The following is a 21,275-nucleotide window of genomic DNA, read 5'->3' on the forward strand; positions in this document are numbered from 1 at the left end:
CCCATAGAATAGGGTAGATCTATTTCTGTATGGACTCTGCAGCAACAATTAACACACGTCATCTCCATGACCACAAACAAACATTTGTGGCTGTCATATGATATCTAGAATGGTATTAGATGAATGGTATAGAAATGTACATGGTTAGCATACACTGTCAGATATTGCAATGTCCAAAATAATGTCATCTGTGGTAAGTTCATCAGGCAATGCTAGTTAATACTGTAAACTGTATCTAGTTGAGATTTTTTTTTTTTTTATAGCCTTTGATACCTTTTTGATTACACATTAAACATTTGGTTCATAAAGATGTTTTTTTAAAGAAGCCCAAAACAGTTGTAGGTGTCAGAAGAACCTCATTTGAATAATGCCTTCGCTGTTCCTCATATTGGGTCTATAAAGAGATGGAAGTGTGTGCCATGCTTTGTGACATGGTCAGGCTAGTGTGACATGGTCAGAAAGACAAAGAAACAGTAGCAACATTGACACAATCGCAATTTATGTGGGACACAGATATTACAAACCGAGAAAAAGGGCATATGTACACATGCAATATTGTATGAAAACAATCAGTCCTTAAAAAACAATAGCTAAAATACAGCTTCACTTTCATCCATGCATGTATGTTTCATGATGGACTGATTCATTGAGGACATAAAGTGTCTTTGAAATGTTGAATATGTTTAGGGGTTTTGTCAAAAATCTAGCGGCAGTGCACCATAGAGACTAATATTATAGACAAGTTTTGTGGGCGAATTTGATCAGTCTGTTTTCCTGAATGATAAAATGAGTCTACCTGGTTCAACATTCTCAAAGACACAGTGGTAAGTCAGAACAGAAAAAAACATGTTTAAAAAAACTGTACAATAGAAAGTTTGTCTTGATAAATAGTGACACACTAAGCCTACTGTACATAATTCTGAAACAAACATACGGCAGCCCCTCACACAATTTATGACAGGCCTCGATTAACGGCAACAGGATTCAACTCTGAGCTCTGCACTAGCCAGTCATATCGATACTTATTTTAAAGCTGCCTATTCAACCTCTTCAATGGTTCAAATTATCTCCATTAATTGAATCACTCTTTCTCCACTTCTGTTACCCAAATTTGACTTCTTACCTCGAACAGGCGAGTCAAGCAAACAATCACATAAGATCATACAAACAAATGAACCAAGCAATCAATACTTTAAACTACAATGACGCTTTAGTTCAAATGAGTACATTTCAGATCTGCAAGTGTTTAAGATATAGCATATACCTTGATTTATACTTGAATTTGGAAACACAAACTGTCAATTTTGGTGATCTGTTGCCCTTTCTTTGCTGTGATTATTGTTTCTGGACTGCAGTCTGTGTCCCAGCTGTCCAGTCCCCCAAACTGAGTTTAGGCTCCTTCTCTGACGCTACTGAAACCTAATAGAGGCCAGTGATCACAATCTGTTCTTCACATTACAGGCATCGTCGTCATCAGTTTCCTCATTGTCATCATCCTGGGGGTGGAGGGTTGGATCAGGTGGGGTTGGATGTTGAATCTTTGTCCGTGTCAGAGTGCAGTATCCCCAGGTAACTCTAAGGGGGAGAGGTATTGGGAATGTGGTGATGGAGGAATGGGGCGGTGGGGGTGTCCTTCAGAGCTTGTTCACATTTCGGTGTCGGCAACGGGGGTCTGGGTGGCGGAGTGGCCGTTGGTGGGGGGCTTGTCCAGGGGATCCTGTGGTTGCAGAGGGGCCACAGATACCAGAGTGTTGGCCTGGTTCTCCTCATCCACCTGGAAACCCTCTTCGGCCTGCAGGCACAACAGAGGAACCATATAGATTCAATTAAAGAAACATTGATGGCAGGCTGGTATGGGCCATAAGTGTTAAGCGGTATAGAGCTTGGACTTAGTACTGAAATATTGTGATAACAGTACAGATTCAACTGAAGGAATAGCAAACAACGGCACATCACATACAGTTTGCACTGAGTATTGAGTTTAGGACATGTTTTATATAGTGGCAAGAAAAAGTATGTGAACCCTTTGGAATTACCTGGATTTTTGCATCAATTGGTCATAACATTTGATCTGATCTTCATCTAAGTCACAACAATAGACAAATACAGTCTGCTTAAACTAATAACACACAAACAATTATAGGTTTCATGTCTTTATTGAACACACCGTGTAAACATTCACAGTGCAGGGTGGAAAAGTATGTGAACCCTTGGATTTAATAACTGTTTGACCCTCCTTTGGCAGCAATAACCTCAACCAAGCGGATCAGACCTGCACAACGTTCAGGAGGAATTCTGCTTAAACATGGGAATTAATTTTTCTGTCAATGATACTGTAGCAAGCTGTCCAGGCCCTGAGGCAGCAAATCAGCCCCAAACCATGATGCTGCCTCCACCATATTTTACAGTTGGGAATTAGGTTTTGATGTTGGTGTGCTGTGCCTTTTTTTCCTCCACACATAGTGTTGTGTTCCTTCCTTCCAAACAACTCGACTTTAGTTTCATCTGTCCACAGAATATTTTGCCAGTAGTGCTGTGGAACATTCAGGTGCTTGTTTGCATACTTCAGACGTGCAGCAATGGGTTTTTTTTGGACAGCAGTGGCTTCTTCCGTGGTGTCCTTCCATGAAAACCATTCTTGTTTAGTGTTTTACATATAGTAAACTCGTCAACAGAGATGTTAGCATGTTCCAGAGATTTCTGTAAGTCTTTAGCTGAGACTAGGATTTTTCATTGAGCATTCTGCACTGTGCTCTTGCAGTCATCTTTGCAGGATGGCCACTCCTCAGGAGAGTAGCAACAGTGCTGAACTTTCTCTATTTGTAGACAATTTGTCTTACCGTGGACTGATGAACATCAGGGCTTTTAGAGATACTTTTGTAACCCTTTCCAGCGTTATATAAGTCAACTATTCTTAGTCTTCTGAGATCTCTTTTTTTTCGAGGCATGGTTCACATCAGGCAATGCTTCATGTGAATAGCAAAAACTCACATTTTGTGAGTGTTTTTTATATTGCAGGGCAGCTCTAACCAACATCTCCAATCTTATCTCAGTGATTGGACTTGCCAAGTTAAATAAAGGTTAAATAAAATAAAAAAAATGTAAATGTAAATGTACAAATAAAACACAATCACTCTATGATGCAATTTAAACATGTATGGTGGAGATAGGGAGTCTGGGCTGAGGTTAGGAATGTTTGTGTCAATCAGATGAGATTGAGGTTAGTTTATGCGATGCGTATGACAACTGACTGTGAAAAGAAGACGCCAAAGGAAGGCAGTGCCACATCATTTTGTCTAAACCAGCATATGGGTGTGGCCCATATGAAAGCTATTTCGGAGAATCTCATGAGGCTTTTGTAGGAGAGAAAAAAATGTAACTTGTGGCCACCTGGTATGAGGATGAAATAGAAACAGCAGAGAAGACTTAGAGCTGTTTATGTGAGTGTGGGTTTGAGTGAGGAAGCAACCAAAGGATAACCTCACCTTAAATCCAGTCATAACATTTTAAATAGACAAGCAAGATGTGCATCAACCACCCAGTCTTCCCAGTGAACTTAATCCTTTACAGTTTTAGCTTTCTATGTGTCTCTCTCATATCATGACCACTCACCAGTCTCGCTCCCTTGGGTGGTGGGCGGTGGGTTTTCAGGTAGTAGCCTGCAATGAGAAGAATAGCCAGGAGCAGTCCAGTGAGCAGCAGGGAGACCAGCACTAGCTTGGAGTTCTTCCCCCAGCGAGGAACAGCTTCCTCAAAATCAATCTATAGAGATGAGAGTTATACACGTTAATATCAGGAATTCAGGGTGTTTCATAAATGTTAGGGGGACGCAGGGGGGACGGGGAAAAAAGTTCTAAATAGTTTTACAAGCAAAGAATCCACAATCCCTGCATGGCTGGAACTATACATGGTCTTTCTTACAAAATACCCTGTGTGAATTACAGCAGTCATCTGCATTTTTCTGGTATAGATTGTATACTGTCACTAGTAATAGCAGGGCCTCTGATGCCATCTGGGTCAGGATATTTTACCCCTAGACTGTAGAGCTGGGATAGGCAACTGGCAGCCCCCTTCAGTAGACCATGAACCAATTAAAACAGTCGGGGTCTCAACTTCCTGTTGAGAGTTAGAATAATAGAATATACAAGGTGCAATTTTAAAATTTGGTTGTGTAACTGTGTTGTTTTTGTCACACTGCTTTGCTTTATCTTGGCCAGGTCGCAGTTGTAAATGAGAACTTGTTCTCAGCTGGCCTACCTGCTTAAATAAAGGTGAAATTAAAATAAAACAAATAAAACTCAATTAGCCTATGTCAGCAATTTTATTTTAGATTGGTAAATTAGTTTAGCGGCCAGCTATCTAAACTTGTGGTAAGCATGGTTGAATTACTAACCAGGGTACTGCCCATTTGATCATCAGTTATCATGTTAAAAACTGCAAACATTTACCTCCACCCTATGGTAAAGTGTGTAGAACTGCAGTAAAATAGCTGTAAAACTACAAACGCAGACCCACATAATGAGTTGTGTTTTTTTGTGGCCCCCATCAAAGTTGCCCATCCCTGATGTAGAGGATGACTACAGGCTTTCTGTACCCAGGGCTATCGTAAGGCTATACAGTATAGAGATAACTGACTGAGTGGAGAAAGGGCATAATCTCCCAACCCTCCACAGCAAAGTCTGAACACAAAGGTGCCATTGAACTGACTGACCAACATAATGAGAAAAGTGTGGCTGGGTGCAGCTCACTAAACTGTTTTTAGTGCTGCAAGGGGTGTAAGAGCGGGTGTAGAGATGGAGCACAGAGTGTCTAATGTCAAAAGGACAACATGGTTGGAGGGAGCATGAGAAGGATCACCCATTCCTCATTCCCGCTGGGAACACCATGTCCACCGGGGAAAAAAAAGTTTTTTTTTTCTTCTTCTGTTTGTCATGCAACATCTTCCCGGCAGCTTGGAGCCGTGAGTGAGGAATCATGTCTGTGGTGGAGGCGTGTCTCCTTGTTTATTTCACTGTGGTTAGATCAGGAGCCAAATCAGCACTGTGACTTTACCTCACTTACCACTGTGCACAAATTAAAGCCCTTTATTGTAGGTGTGACTGCAGTGGCCACTGAACATAATGTCTTTCTCATGACTCAGGCATGGACGTGTACGTGGTGTGAATTCTGTGAACTTCATATGTGGAATTGGAATAATGTGTTGTTTTCCTGGTATTTAATTAGAAATAAAGAGACGTGAGACTCTACCTTGTCTTTTATATTGTCATTGTTGAACTTCTCTGCCATTCCTTTAGCATCAGCTGTAAGAAGAGAACATGTGATTTGGTTAATATTTTTTCAACAACAGACTATCAGAGTCATCCCACATAATTAAAAAGCAGAGGAGGAGACTAACCTTCTATGTATTGGCCAAAGATCAGGATTTCATTAGAGTTGTCCTCCTGAAAGACCTCCAGTTTACAGTCGACCCCACACAGGTGCTCCAGAACACTTTCAATTTTAGACCTGGTCTCTTCCTGTGGAAAGACTAGTTGGATTAATAAAGTGTTTGCACTTGGGCTACAGAACCTCTGTTTAGTCCTTGTCATTTAGATGACTGAAGTGGGAATTGTCTTCCCGAAATGTGCTCACATACAGTACATTAATGTGCATACACATTCACAACTATGGCTCTTTAGAAATGTATACCCTGAGAGGAACCTACCTCATCCCATCTTTCTTTCTTTCCCATAAGCCAAAAAATGATACCAAAACCTTGTGCAATTATACTCCACCCCATGTAACATGATCCAAATAGAGCCACCAGCCCCCACAGACAGCTCTGCTCAAACCCTTGATCCCAGCCCCAGAGTGGACAGCTGGCCTCATTACAAAGCTCACGGGCTCTGCCAAGGAAACTAGACCGCTCTCAAGGCCTCATCTGCTATGGCACTCAGAGCATGTAGAATATAATTCATGTACAGCACACAAACTATCATCTTTATGTTGAAAACAGTTTTATTCACTTCTCTTTTCCCTGAATCAACTTATTTTTTAGTACTCTCTGTAAGGGGTTAGAAGTGAGGGGTCATTGGATGACATGTATTTGCTAGCCTACTTTATGTTATCATTCAGGAATGTTCTATTAGAAGTTTGAGTAGTTGCTGTGAGCTCAAGGTAAACATGTTTTGCCTCCAGCCCCTGATGCAGCTATATTGTGTAGCGCACCATTTACCTCAGAATTGTATCAGTATTCATCAGTAATTTGTTTATAATTGATTTAAAAAAAATAATAATAATCTAAATATGATCCTCATATAATTGGAAACATACATGGATGTGTCATTAAGATCCCCCACATTAAAGGAAATGTGGTGTCTAACCCGGATGAAGCCAGTCAAGTCATAACGCTTAATCTGGTGTAAGAGTGAGCGTGTCACTGATTACATGCCATGCGGCAGGGGCTTTCCCATGCAAGCCTAAATGGAGAAAGAGTGGGGGGAGCTCGGTCCCATTCAATACTGTTACATAGTTTACATAGGCCTCTTAATGGGAGACTCCTCTATTCCAGGGAACCATTTAATACAATTTAATCTTGACTGAGATCAGAGGATCTGGAGCTCCAGACGGCAGGCAGACAGACACAGCTGAGAAATGCCAGACATCCCTTCCCTTACCTGGCCCGACCTGCACGGAGCGGAATACCTGTTAGCCCAACCGGCACTGCCCCTAGACGCTGAGGAATCACTTTGATACATACGCTACAGCAGCCCCACCACCGCCCAGCCTCCCTTCACGCCAAACCTTTCGACACGTTCTTCTCGCCCTCTCTGGACCTCTCTCCTGAAGGCATACCTTGAGTTGTAACAAACTATTTTGACTCCCCCTCCTCACCTGGCAGGCATAACTAGGGAGGAGAAGGGCTGGTGTGCCACTTGCCTCCTTGAAAACTGCCCACTGGAGACATATTAATCACTGCTGATTAATGAAGAGGAATTTCCTTCTTAGCTCATGAGCAATGATTTGAAAAGGGGCAAATAGAAAGTGGCATCTCTGTAAACAAACGCATTTTCCTTTTTCCTGTTATGATTTTGCTTCAAGACCCAATCATCTAACTTCTTACTCTGACCATCTTAGCTTCCGCTCACATTTTCCACCTTGAGACAACCCTCTGGATACAGTTTGAACTGAGGTGGACACTGCTGCCAAGAGTGTTTCCTGAATGTCAGATCAGGAAGGCAGTGGCTTTTCTTTTGGTGAGGTGTGTGTCCATACATGTGCGTGCATACCTGTGGCGTGGACAGTACTTACACAGCTGGACGAGGCCTTTAGTTTCAGACTCACTGCATCTCTGTCCTGGACCGCTTGTTTATCAACACACATCACACCAGCCTGTGGAGAGAGACCAGACCACTTCAGTTAGACTAGAGTGTGTGTCATTCATTCTGTACATGGATTGGGTGATTTGGATGGTATAAAAAATACAAGTAATCTTATAATTTTTTTGTACTTTTTACCCCTTTTTCTCCCCAATTTTGTGATATTCAATTGGTAGTTAGTCTTGTCCCATCGCTGCAACACAGTGCATGCTTAACGCAGAAGCCAGCCATACCAACGTGTCAGAGGAAACACCGTAACAACTGGTGACTGAAGTCAGCGTGCATGTGCCTGGCTCGCCACAAGGAGTCACTAGAGCGCAATGGGACAAGGACATCGCGGCCGGCCAAACCCTCCCCTAACCCAGACAACACTGGGCCAATTGTGTGCCGCATCATGGGTCTCCCGGTCGCGGCCAGCAGCGATATCGCCCAGGATTGAACCCGGGACTGTAGTGACACTGCGATGCAGTGCCTTAGACCGCTGCGCCACTCGGGAGGCCCAATTTGGATAGTATTGTCACTGCACTCTAGGATCACCTCTGGAATGAGCACCATGTCACTTGACTGGGAGATCAGAATCTGCTGGGGAGCCTGGGTCTCCTGGTTGTCGTCTGTGGTTGCTGCTTCACCAGTCTTCTCTGTGGCCTCCCTCATGTCTGTGGTCTCCTCTACCACCTTGGTGACTGGAGCCGCTGTGGTGTCATCTAAAATGTCTGAGAGGTCCAGTCCAGGAATACTGGGGAATACAATGATCTGGAAAAAGGGTGTATCTGCTTCTGAAAAAAGGGTTAGGGTTTTAGGCCTATGTCCAATTGTATTTAATTCATTGTTGACAAAAAAATGATGGGATGAGCCTATAGGACGGTATATAAATACAGCAACACCCATAGTGGCTCTGTGGAGATAATCTGCTAATGGATAAGTGTCTTACCTTCATCTGACAGTTGTGTAGTATCAATGTCATCCCCACGAATGACTCCAGCATCATTCACTGGCCGTGTGAGCCCAGTAACAACCTCATATTCTGCAACTACGCCACCTGGAAGAGAACAACAATTGGATAACTTATGGTATAACACTTGCATCCCAACATGTACTGTAGCTACTATGACAACTTTGTAACAACAATGATGTCCAATCCTGAAAGAGTAGAGTCTTCTGTGTCACTTATCTTGAGGGTTGCTATTCTAATTTACACCAAGCTACATGGTCATTTGTATTGACTTTTACATGACATTGAATTTCCATGCTATGCTCAACTGAGCCCAGACCTATCCTGGCTTATATCACCACATTAATTCTACAGCATGTGTGCTAACAGACTTGACTTAGCACCTGGACTAGCATAACTGATAGCAATCCTGCCACACCAATATATGCTGGTATTAGTAGGGGGGGGGGGGGGGGGGGGGGGGGGTGGTGTCTCATGGGCTGTGAATGTAATCTAGAGTGAGGTGTTTGTGTTAAACTAATGGTGCCCGTCTCTAATAGATTCCACCCAGGGCCTGACCTGAAATCAATTAGGCCCCATGCAGCAGGGCCTGTAATTAATAGCCTAAATGTAGGATAAGTCTTCAGCTCAGCCTGTTCCAAGTTCAAGTTTCTAGTCTTATTAGTATCATGTACAGGATAAACATGGTAGACACTGTCCAATGAAATGCTTACTTGTAGGCTCCTTCTCAACAATAATAAAATACAAGAATGCCAACAAAGTAAATGGCTCAGTAGAATAGAATAAACATTTTAGCATCAGTATAATACAGGAAGGCACAATTTATAGTACAATGTTTACACATGTATCAGAAAGGGGGGGATTGTGGGCCAAGTGTTTTAAATTGTGCACTATTAGCAATAGTAAATAAGAGTCTGGTAGCAGCAACTGTGATGTGTGTGTGTGTGTGTGTGTGTGTAGCATGAGTGTGTGTGAGCATGCATGTGTGTTAAGGGACGGAGAGTCAGTGCAGGTCCCCAGTCCAGTTCAAGTGTATAGCAGTCTGATGGCTTTTAGATAGAAACTGTGGCAGACCATGCTCCGATACCGTCTGTCCGATGGTAAGGGAGTGAACAGCTCATGAGTGGGGTCCTTGATGATGCTGCGGGACTTCCTCAGTAACTGTTTCAAGTAGATGTCTTGGATGCGTGGGAACACGGCCCCAGTGCAAATAAACGTTCTCTTGTCACTGTGTCATTTACTGGAAATGGGAGTTACAGTGCCTTGCGAAAGTATTCGGCCCCCTTGAACTTTGCGACCTTTTGCCACATTTCAGGCTTCAAACATAAAGATATAAAACTGTATTTTTTTGTGAAGAATCAACAACAAGTGGGACACAATCATGAAGTGGAATGACATTTATTGGATATTTCAAACTTTTTTAACAAATCAAAAACTGAAAAATTGGGCGTGCAAAATTATTCAGCCCCTTTACTTTCAGTGCAGCAAACTCTCTCCAGAAGTTCAGTGAGGATCTCTGAATGATCCAATGTTGACCTAAATGACTAATGATGATAAATACAATCCACCTGTGTGTAATCAAGTCTCCGTATAAATGCACCTGCACTGTGATAGTCTCAGAGGTCCGTCAAAAGCGCAGAGAGCAACACACTGTCAAACATGGTGGTGGCAGCATCATGGTTTGGGCCTGCTTTTCTTCAGCAGGGACAGGGAAGATGGTTAAAATTGATGGGATGATGGATGGAGCCAAATACAGGACCATTCTGGAAGAAAACCTGATGGAGTCTGCAAAAGACCTGAGACTGGGACGGAGATTTGTCTTCCAACAAGACAATGATCCAAAACATAAAGCAAAATCTACAATGGAATGGTTCAAAAATAAACATATCCAGGTGTTAGAATGGCCAAGTCAAAGTCCAGACCTGAATCCAATCGAGAATCTGTGGAAAGAACTGAAAACTGCTGTTCACAAATGGTCTCCATCCAATCTCACTGAGCTCGAGCTGTTTTGCAAGGAGGAATGGGAAAAAAATTCAGTCTCTGGATGTGCAAAACTGATAGAGACATACCCCAAGCGACTTACAGCTGTAATCACAGCAAAAGGTGGCGCTACAAAGTATTAACTTAAGGGGGCTGAATAATTTTGCACGCCCAATTTTTCAGTTTTTGATTTGTTAAAAAAGTTTGAAATATCCAATAAATGTCGTTCCACTTCATGATTGTGTCCCACTTGTTGTTGATTCTTCACAAAAAAATACAGTTTTATATCTTTATGTTTGAAGCCTGAAATGTGGCAAAAGGTCGCAAAGTTCAAGGGGGCCGAATACTTTCGCAAGGCACTGTATATTATTACACTCTTTAAAGTCTTAGTATGTGCATTCATGTCCTCATACCCAGTTAGCTATGTGGCTGGACAGATAAGATTCTTACTTCTTCAAAACTACTTAACTAACTCATGTGGATTAATATACACTGAACAAACACATAAATGCAACATGTAATGTGTTTGTCCCATGTTTCATGAGCCTCAGAACTGCAGACCGTGTGGATGGTGTCGTGTGGGCAAGCGGTTTGCTGATGTTCAACAATGTGAACAGAGTGTCCCATGATGGCAGTGGGCTTATGGTACGGGCAGGCATAAGCTATGGACAACGAATGCAATTGCATTTGATTGATGGCAATTTGAATGCATACAAATACAGTGATGAGATTCTGTTGCCCATTGTGAGCCCCATTTTTTTTTTAAGGTATCTGTGACCAACAGATGCATATCTGTATTCCCAGTCATGTAAAGTCCAGGGCCTAATGAACATATTTCAATTAACTTATTTCCTCATATGAACTATAACTCAGTAAATATTTTGAAATTGTTGCATGTTGCGTTTATATTTGTTCCAGTATAACACCTGCACCGCTTTCACACTCTCGAAAACGAACTTATAATTTCTAAACGCTTGAAGCATTTGATATTTCAATAAACCAACCATCAAATATGGTTTGTCTAAAGTCTTCTTTGCCAGGCGTTATGCTATAAGAGAGGTGCCACTCACTGCTAAAAGAGGGTAAGGATATCTCTCCAGTGTGTAACACCCATTATCCTCCAACAGGGTGAAACCATGGGCATATAAACGCCATGGCAAGTTTTAAAGTGAAATATAAGACCCTTGTGCCCGTCTGTGCCTGTAAGTGGGGCCTTTTGAATGGGGGTCTTGATATATCACTGATACCCTTACATGGGGATGGCCATGTCTTTTAGACTAATGGGATTTGATACTGACTCCATCTCAGTCCCAGCTCTCATATGCTACGAAGAAGTAATAGGAGAGCTGTGCTTCCCTAGACAACACCAGTGCCCGTTTCAGACTCATTAGTCAGTAGAATACACAATATCAAATCATCTAGGTGAATTAAGTTCCCATCTAGCTAGCCTGTTAAACATCTGAACTCCTTGCTGAAATATACTACTGTTTACTGAAATTGTGCCCTCACTGTGATATTGAATTAATACCTTTTCTCCAAAAATGTGTTATTTTACTACTTCTACCCATCTGGCCCTCTGAGGTGAAAGCCTGTTTTACGTGAAGTGCCAGACTTAATAGTTTCTACTATTGAATGCTACTATTGTCAGCTACTACGGACAGTGCTAATACAGTGGATACCATGCCGGGCAGTGTATTTTTAATAGACTAAACTGGCATAGATAGTACTGGTATAAAAACACTAATAAGTCATGCGTCTGACTCCCTTTTTCCTGAGATTGAACATGTTTACTGAGATACTAATGGCCCCCTCCTTTCCCTTTCGACTCCTCTCACACAACGTCATTACCTCACCCACTAGGCATTATGATAATTCTGTAGATCTCATTACGACTCTCTCCTCCCTCCCTGTCATTTCTCCATACAGTAACACATTGTTGTTTTCTGGTTAAAGCCACATAAGTCTTGTCCAAGAAAGAACAGGTCATAGCCATTCTAAAATAAAAGTGTGTAGAATAATTGGCAGGGTTTTGGATAAGCTACTGTATCACTAGGTTGGACATTTCCGACTGTCTTTCCACCGTGTTTGCTTGTGGAATTTAACATTTACAGTCAGTTGTTGCAGTGTGTTGAATGCTGTGTGTTGCATTGATTGGATTGGCTAAATCCGTATGATGAGCAGGTGTCAAACAGTCAGCGTGCTGTGTAAACAGATGAGTCAACAGTACTGAGGGAGGTTCTCACACTGGTATACGTAGGCTAGCAACTGTTAATACAGGTGTCACTTGAGTTTGGTTTTTCCTGCAGTTTTGTGGCAGTTTAACTGTGTTTACTAATGGATGCCCTGAAGCCCAAGGAAAAAAAAGAGGAGACTACAAATTATCTTGTTTGAATGACTTAGGATCTCGTTTAAGCGACTTCGTAAAAAAAATATATACAGAGAATTTATAAAGTATTTACACCCCTTGACTTTTTCCACGTTTTGTTGTGTTACAGCCTGAATTTAAAATTGATAACATTTCGATTTTGTGTCACTGGCCTACACACAATACCCCATATTGTCAAAGTGGAATTATGTTTTTAGAAATTTGTTCAAATTCATTAAAAATGAAAAAATGAAATGTCTCGAGTCAATACGTACTCAAACCCTTTGTTTTGACAAGCCTAAATAAGTTCAAGAGTACAAATTTGCATGACAAGTCACTTAATAAGTTCCATGGACTCACTCTGTGTGCAACAATAGTGTTTAACATTATTTTTTCGCAAAGAAGGGCATCTATTAGTAGATGGTTAAAATAAAATAAGCAGATTTTGAATATCCCGTTGAGCATGGTGAAGTTATTAATTACACTGGATGGTGTATCAATACACCCAGTCACTACAAAGACACAGGTGTCCTTTCTAACTTCCTGTTTCCAACAAGGCTCTAAAGTAAAACTGCAAAAAATGTGACAAAGAAATTCCCTTTATGTCCTGAATACACAGTATTATGTTTGGGACAAATCCAACACAACACATCACTGAGTACCGCTCTTCGTATATTCAAGCATGGGTGTGGCTGCATCATGTTATGAGTATGCTTGTCATCAGCATGGACTAGAGTTTGTTAGGATAAAATAAAAGGAATAGAGCTAAGTACAGGCAAAATCCTAGGGGAAAACCAGGTTCAGTCTTCTTTCCAACAGAAACTGTGAGACAAATTCACCTTTCAGCAGGACAATAACCTAAAACACAAGGCCAAATATACTCTGGAGTTGCTTACCAAGATGTCATTGAATGTTCCTGAGTGGCCTAACTAGAGTTGTGTCTTAAATCGTCTTGAAAATCTATGGCAAGACTTGAAAATGACTGTCTAGCAATAATCAACAACCAACTTGACAGAGCTTGAAGAATAAAAAAAGTATAATGTGCTGTAATCGCAGATGTTATCGCTGCCAAAGGTCTTGACTCAAGGGGTTGAATACTTATCTAATCAAGATACAGTATATTTGTGTTATTTTTTAAAATTATTATTATAATTTTATTTTTTACAATTGTTCAAATTTTTATTCCATTTTGACAGAGTATTTTGTGTAGATCGTTGACAAAAAAATGACAATTAAATCAATTTTAATCCCACCTAGTAACACAACAAAATGTGTAAAAAGTCAAGGGGTGTGAATACTTTCTGAAGGCACTGTATTAACACTGAGAACACCTTCCTAATATTCTGTTGCACGCCCTTTTGCTATCAGAACAGCCTCAATTTGTCGGACTTGGACTCTACAAGGTGTTGTCTGACACCTAATATCATACTCCGTTCAAAGGCACTTAAATATTTAGTCTTGCACATTGACACTCTGAATGGCACACATACACAATCCATGTCTCAAGGCTAAAAATTCCTTATTTAACCTGTCTCCTCCCCTTCATCTACACTGATTAAAGTGGATTTAAGGGATCATAGCTTTTGCCTGGATTCACCTAGTCAGTGTACTGTCATCGAAAGAGCAGGTGTTAATATGTATATACACTACCGCTCAAAAGTTTGGGGTCACTTAGAAGTGTCCTTGTTTTTGAAAGAGAAGCAAATATTTTGTCCATTAAAACAACATCAACTTGATCAGAAATACAGTGTAGACATGGTTAATGTTGTAAATGACTATTGTAGCTGGAAACGGCTGGTTTTTAATGGAATATCTACATAGGCGTACAGAGGCCCATTATCAGCAACCATCACTCCTGTGTTCCAATGGCACGTTATATTAGCTAATCCAAGTTTGACATTTTAAAAGGCTAATTGATCATTAGAAAACCCTTATGCAATTATGTTAGCACAACTAACAACTGTTGTTCTGATTAAAGAAGCAATAAATCTGGCCTTTAGACTGGTTGAGTAGTTGGCGCATCAGCATTTGTGGGTTCGATTACAGGCTCAAAATGGCCAGAAACAAATAACTTTCTTATGAAGCTCATCAGTCTATTCTTGTTCTGAGAAATGAAGGCTATTCCATGCGGGGAATTGCCAAGAAACTGAAGATCTCGTACAGCGCTGTGTACTACTCCCTTCACAGAACAGCACAAACGGTCTCTAACCAGAATAGAAAGAGGAGTGGGAGGCCCCGGTGCACATCTGAGCAAGAGGACAAGTACATTAGATTGTCAAGTTTGAGAATCAGACGCCTCACACGTCCTCAACTGGCAGCTTCATTAAATAATACCCGCAAAACACCAGTCTCAATGTCAACAGCAAAGAGGCGACTCTGGGATGCTGGCCTTCTAGGCAGAGTTCCTCCTTCCATTGTCTGTGTTCTTTTGCCCATCTTAATATTTTATTTTTATTGGCCAGTCTGAGATGTGGCTTTTTCTTTGCAACTCTGCCTAGAAGGCCAGCATCCTAGAGTTGCCTCTTCACTGTTGACGTTGAGACGAGTGTTTTGCGGGTACTATTTAATGAAGCTGCTTACATAGGATGAGAAACAATACTCCGAGCCACAGCTCTATGCTACTTGTCAGACAGAGAACTGATACTATATACTCGTTGTTGGGATGGGATTGGCTCGGGGGGGGGGGAGGGGGGTTCAGTCGGTAGCTTTTGACCATTCGTTTAGATTCTGCATGTCTTGCCCATTGTTAAAATATTTTTGGTCCAAATTGGATGTTAGGTACTATATTTATTGAATATTATATGAATCGTATAAATTAAAATGGCCAATTTTTGGGTGCAATCAATTGGCTTAATTTCTCAGAGATCAAATTATATTTCAACAAAATAATGTTGCATGAATGCTAATCTTAACAGAAACGATTTCAGAACAATCTGAGATGGTGGGTGTCAATCCTTTTTCTTGTGCTTTTAGAGGTGGAACGATGCTGAATAAAACCCCACTCTACTGGTGATTCTAGTCACTCTTCAGGTTTCTCTTGTGTATGACACTATAGTACATCTCTCCTAGTGGACCTAAGGAATTTGTGTCTGAAAGTGCTGCTTTTAGTGGCTGAGGAATGTGACATTGGACCTCAGTCCCTCGGGGTATAAACACAGCATTGCAGCTCTTGCCTCTGAAACAGCAGAATCCTGACCTGCCAACTTCATCTCTGTCTCTGTCCCAGAACCAACTCAACACCATAGTAACCTCCAAGCTCGTCATCAAGCTTGAGACCCTGGGTCTCGACCCCGCCCTGTGCAACTGGGTACTGGACTTCCTGACGGGCCGCCCCCAGGTGGTGAGGGTAGGCAACAACATCTCCTCCCCGCTGATCCTCAACACTGGGGCCCCACAAGGGTGCGTTCTGAGCCCTCTCCTGTACTCCCTGTTCACCCACGACTGCGTGGCCACGCACGCCTCCAACTCAATCATCAAGTTTGCGGACGACACAACAGTGGTAGGCTTGATTACCAACAACGACGAGACGGCCTACAGGGAGGAGGTGAGGGCCCTCGGAGTGTGGTGTCAGGAAAATAACCTCACACTCAACGTCAACAAAACTAAGGAGATGATTGTGGACTTCAGGAAACAGCAGAGGGAACACCCCCCTATCCACATCGATGGAACAGTAGTGGAGAGGGTAGCAAGTTTTAAGTTCCTCGGCATACACATCACAGACAAACTGAATTGGTCCACTCACACAGACAGCATTGTGAAGAACCTCAGGAGGCTGAAGAAATTCGGCTTGTCACCAAAAGCACTCACAAACTTCTACAGATGCATAATCGAGCGGGCCGCCTGGTACGGCAACTGCTCCGCCCTCAACCGTAAGGCTCTCCAGAGGGTAGTGAGGTCTGCACAACGCATCACCGGGGGCAAACTACCTGCCCTCCAGGACACCTACACCACCCGATGTCACAGGAAGGCCATAAAGATCATCAAGGACATCAACCACCTGAGCCACTGCCTGTTCACCCCGCTATCATCCAGAAGGCGAGGTCAGTACAGGTGCATCAAAGCTGGGACCGAGAGACTGAAAAACAGCTTCTATCTCAAGGCCATCAGACTGTTAAACAGCCACCACTAACATTGAGTGGCTGCTGCCAACACACTGACACTGACTCAACTCCAGCCACTTTAATAATGGGAATTGATGGGAAATTATGTAAATATATCACTAGCCACTTTAAACAATGCTACCTTATATAATGTTACTTACCCTACATTATTCATCTCATATGCATACGTATATACTGTACTCTATATCATCGACTGTATCCTTATGTAATACATGTATCACTAGCCACTTTAACTATGCCACTTTGTTTACATACTCATCTCATATGTATATACTATACTCGATACCATCTACTGTATCTTGACTATGCTGCTCTGTACCATCACTCATTCATATATCCTTATGTACATATTCTTTATCCCCTCACACTGTGTACAAGACAGTAGTTTTGGAATTGTTAGTTAGATTACTTGTTGGTTATTACTGCATTGTCGGAACTAGAAGCACAAGCATTTCGCTACACTCGCATTAACATCTGCTAACCATGTGTATGTGACAAATAAAATTTGATTGGATTTGATTTGATTTGATCTTTTCCCTGGCATTAAACCCAGAAAGAGGATGAAGGATCTCATGTTTTCAATCAGGCCCTAATGCTGCACCCATGGCTGCCCCACCCTGCGGTTATGACACATAAGTGCTGGGGACTTCAGTCAGGATTCAGTACACACAACATCTGTTTCTACTTGTGTATGTATTTCACTCCACCAATTGTCCGTTACAGTTTCACTGCTGTATACATTACCTTAACTGTTCCTGTCTGGACAGAGTAAATAAGAAAACGTTTGGACATAGATTCAGTCCTAAGAGAATCACAAGGAGATCTCAAATCTCCTGCAGACTAATTACTAACATGCCTCTGGAGGTGATATTGAATAACAGTCATGTCCAGACTGGACTAAACAATATCAGGACACTCAAATGGAAAGGTGAACTTGCCTTTAACAAAAAAACAGAATGCTTTTACATTTAGAATGATTCATTTATTTTGGTTAAAAAAAACAATTTAAACAAAAAACGGGGGGTGAAATATATAGTTAAGTACTGAGGAGAGAACTGGGTGGAAAAGCAGCCTGCTTCTCATTAGGAATAGCCCAACATTATTATCACAAGTCCATGTGTTGTCTCTGAGATAAAAACAAATCTGCTTAATTCTGTTACAGGGCGGCAGGTAGCCTAGTGGTTAGAGCGTTGGGCCAGTAACCGAAAGGTTGCTAGATCGAATCTCCGAGTTCTGCCTCTGAACAAGGCAGTTAACCCACCCATTGTAAATTAGGATTTGTTCTTAACTGACTTGCCTAGTGAAATAAATGTGTGTATACCTGAGTAGGTATTTACAAGCAACCCCTTGCTCAGATTGGGTGCTGGGTTTCAGCCGTAAGTCATTTTGTTGGACATGTTCCTATGTGAGTGTTCAGTAGATGTTGCTAAAACAATATCTATGATTCACATAATTACAGGCCCTGAGGTCAGGTCGAGTTCTTTCTGAAACTAGTAAGCCTCCTTAACCAAGGAAAAGCATATGGCTTAAATCCTTTGTAGTGTGTTCACAAACACAACCTCTAGAAATGTTAGGTAGAGACTTCAGTTAAGAAAACAAGGTGGTTTTACTCAAATTCAAACTTAGACCGGCAGGCATTTACAATCTCATCATGTGAAGCTGTAATAAGGTGGAGAGATTGCAGATGAGTCCATATATTCTCTGTTTTGTTGAATTGAACTTTTAGAGGTGACAAGTAAAAAGTTACAATTGCATCAAGTTTTGGGGTTCCACAACACCTTAGTAGATTCCCTCATCCTGCTGTTTGGCTGCAGCTCTTTGAATAATTTCTCTAACCCCATCTCTCACAAGCCCCTCCTACTACAGCTACTGTATGCCAGTGTCTTTTAGTTCTGACTCAATCCAGCGTACCACAGTAATTCTGCGTAGTGCTAACATAATACAGCCCTCTCTCTTCCACATCTCTAAAGTTGATGGTAGCACCCAGCGATAAAACAAATGGTATAAATATGAATTTGTTTGAAAGCAAAAAAACTTGTCTCTTACCAGGAAGTACGGTCTTTAAACAAACTATAGACTGCTTTGTTCTTTTCCCTTCTTTTCTCACTCTCGCCATCTTTCTCCCTCTCTGTTTCTCTGTCCCTACTGTACCTCTTGCTTCTCCTGTTGCTTTTCCACCTCTTGCACCCATGCATTCTCCCTCACACTGCTTGGAACAACTGTAAGGCATTCTGGTACCAGTAATTTATGTCAGCGAGCTTGGCATGGCATTGTGATGTGCATCTTTTCATTGAATGGTGAATTATATTAAATAAGTGTCTACGCATTCTTAAGATTAAGATTTTGTAAGATACAAGTTTGGACACACCTACTCATTCAAGGGTTGTATCTTTATTTTGACTGTTTTCTACATTGGAGAATAATAGTGAAGACATCAAAACTATTAAATAACACATTTGGAATCATTTGGAATCATCATCATGTAGTAATGAAAAAAGTGTTAAACAAATCCAAATATATTTTAGATTTGAGATTCTTAAAAGTAGCCACCCTTTGCCTTGATGACAGCTTTGCACACTCTTGGCATTCTCTCAACCACCTTCATGAGGTAGTCACCTGGAATTCATTTCAATTAACAGGTGTGCCTTGTTAAAAGTACATTTGTGGAATTTCTTTCCTTCTTAATGCGTTTGAGCCAATCAGTTGTGTTGTGACAAGGTAGGGTGGTATACAGAAGATAGCCCTGTGGCTACCACAGAATTCTGCAGCGATACCATCTGGTTTGCGCTTAGTGGGACTATCATTTGTTTTTCAACAGGACAATGACCCAACACAGCTCCGGGCTGTGTGAGGGCTATTTGACCAAGAAGAAGAGCGGTGGAGTGCTGCATCAGATGACCTGGCCTCCAAAATCACCCAACCTCAACCCAATTGAGATGGTTTGGGATTAGTGGGCCCACAGAGTGAAGGAAAAGAAGCCAAGTGCTCAGCATATGTGGGAAATCCTTCAAGACTGTTGGAAAAGCATTCCAGGTGAAACTGGTTGAGAGAATGCCAAGAGTGTGCAAAGTTATCGTCAATGCAAATTGGTGGATACTTTTAAGAATCTAAAATCTAAAATATATTTGGATTTGTTTAACACTTTTTTGGTTAAGACATTATTCCATATCTGTTATTTCATAGTTTTGATGTCTTCACTATACAATGTAGAAAATAATCAAAATAAAGAAAAACCCTTGAATGAGTAGGTGTGTCCAAACTTTTGACTGGTACTGTATACTGATTCCTTTTCAACATTAATCTACATGCATGTGTTCCTCAGACCGAGGTACTTTCCATAGCTGAACCAGCTGTCTTCTACTCTTATCATCTGTAATAAATCCCATGAACATGGCATGAGTTTGAGATGAAACAATTACTATCTCAATATGTCATCCTCCACGGCAACAAAAGTCTAATGCAAGTAAGTATAACATAAATAACTGCTATTGTTGTAATGTTAGTTTATGTGCAGTTTGGTGTTGCCATCAGAACAAAGACACATGGCTCAAAGTTCAAGTGAAGTCTCTTCTCATTGGCAGGAAATGTGATAGATCAGACGCAGATAGTTCAGGATTGGGAGGTTTAGCCTGCTATCAGGCATGTTTCCAGTGTTTATGTTCCAGACAATAAATTATATTCTGCCATGTAAAGACTAGTCTATACTCTAGGCACAGTGACTGCAAAGAAGAGAAGAGTCTCTACCCTGACCCTTCCTGTCTCTGCAGATGGCCATGCTTTCTTTCAACTTCAGCTTGGAAAGCATGGATGTATGAATTTTTACTTACCGTGAAGGAGTGTGGCGATGAAAAGCAAAGCGAAAGCCATCATTTTGTGGGTCTCAGTCATTCTCCTTTTGGATGCTGCTGCTAACATTCTCCTCCTGTCCAGTGTGAATGTGTGACAGAGAAGGAGGGTTTCCTCCTATCTTGAGCGGGGCGGATAAAGCGCCACTTTTGCTCTGGCACTTTTATATGGCTCTCCTCCCTCGCTGAGGCTCAACCCCACACCCCTTCTCTCACTGGTTAATTAACCCTTCCTTAGTGCCCCCTACTGGGGGGGGGGGGGGGGGGTGTAAGGCAGAAGGTGGGGGAAGAGGAGAAAAATGCGGTGTATAGTTGAACATAGTTTGAAAATCTGTTATTTTGTTATACAAATTATATTGGCTAATTATTCAAAGTTAGAATGCCTGTGGTTCATAAAATGAAATGTCTATAATGAGTGGCTATAACTTCACATTGTGAAGTTGTTCACTTCTATTGTGACCCCAGATCACGCCTAAAAGTGTTTGTAGGGAAGCAGTCATTCTGCATACAATGGAAGGTAGACTGTGGGCCATTGGTGTGTTAATGGCCTTATGCAGATGCACTGAGGTAAAATACGCTTTTAAGATGCTAGCCAAAACATTGGTGTGACCTGTTATTAAGATAAAAATAAGACCTTCCTACACAAGCCTTTAC

At 41.5% G+C, this 21,275-nt stretch overlaps 1 protein-coding gene across 2 annotated transcripts; it reads right to left on the reverse strand.

Moving 5' to 3' along the window:
* Positions 1-478: 478 nt before the first annotated feature.
* On the reverse strand, positions 479-20,771 carry LOC101268938 (hematopoietic progenitor cell antigen CD34). Of its 2 annotated transcripts, none has more exons than XM_021609702.2 (8): positions 20,604-20,771; positions 8,290-8,397; positions 7,896-8,131; positions 7,291-7,371; positions 5,396-5,516; positions 5,248-5,300; positions 3,613-3,762; positions 479-1,792 (listed from the first exon to the last, which is right to left on the reverse strand). In XM_021609702.2, exons 1-8 carry the CDS (start codon positions 20,689-20,691, stop codon positions 1,646-1,648), a joined length of 984 nt encoding a protein of 327 aa, XP_021465377.2. In that variant the 5' UTR covers positions 20,692-20,771; the 3' UTR covers positions 479-1,645. The 2 variants fall into 2 exon arrangements, with proteins under 2 accessions (XP_021465377.2, XP_021465376.2); XM_021609701.2 differs by having other exon boundaries at positions 7,896-8,134.
* Between the last annotated feature and the right edge of the window lie 504 nt (positions 20,772-21,275).

The sequence above is a fragment of the Oncorhynchus mykiss genome, chromosome 7 (genome assembly GCF_013265735.2).
Source record: "Oncorhynchus mykiss isolate Arlee chromosome 7, USDA_OmykA_1.1, whole genome shotgun sequence".
Classification (NCBI taxonomy): Eukaryota; Metazoa; Chordata; class Actinopteri; order Salmoniformes; family Salmonidae; genus Oncorhynchus; species Oncorhynchus mykiss.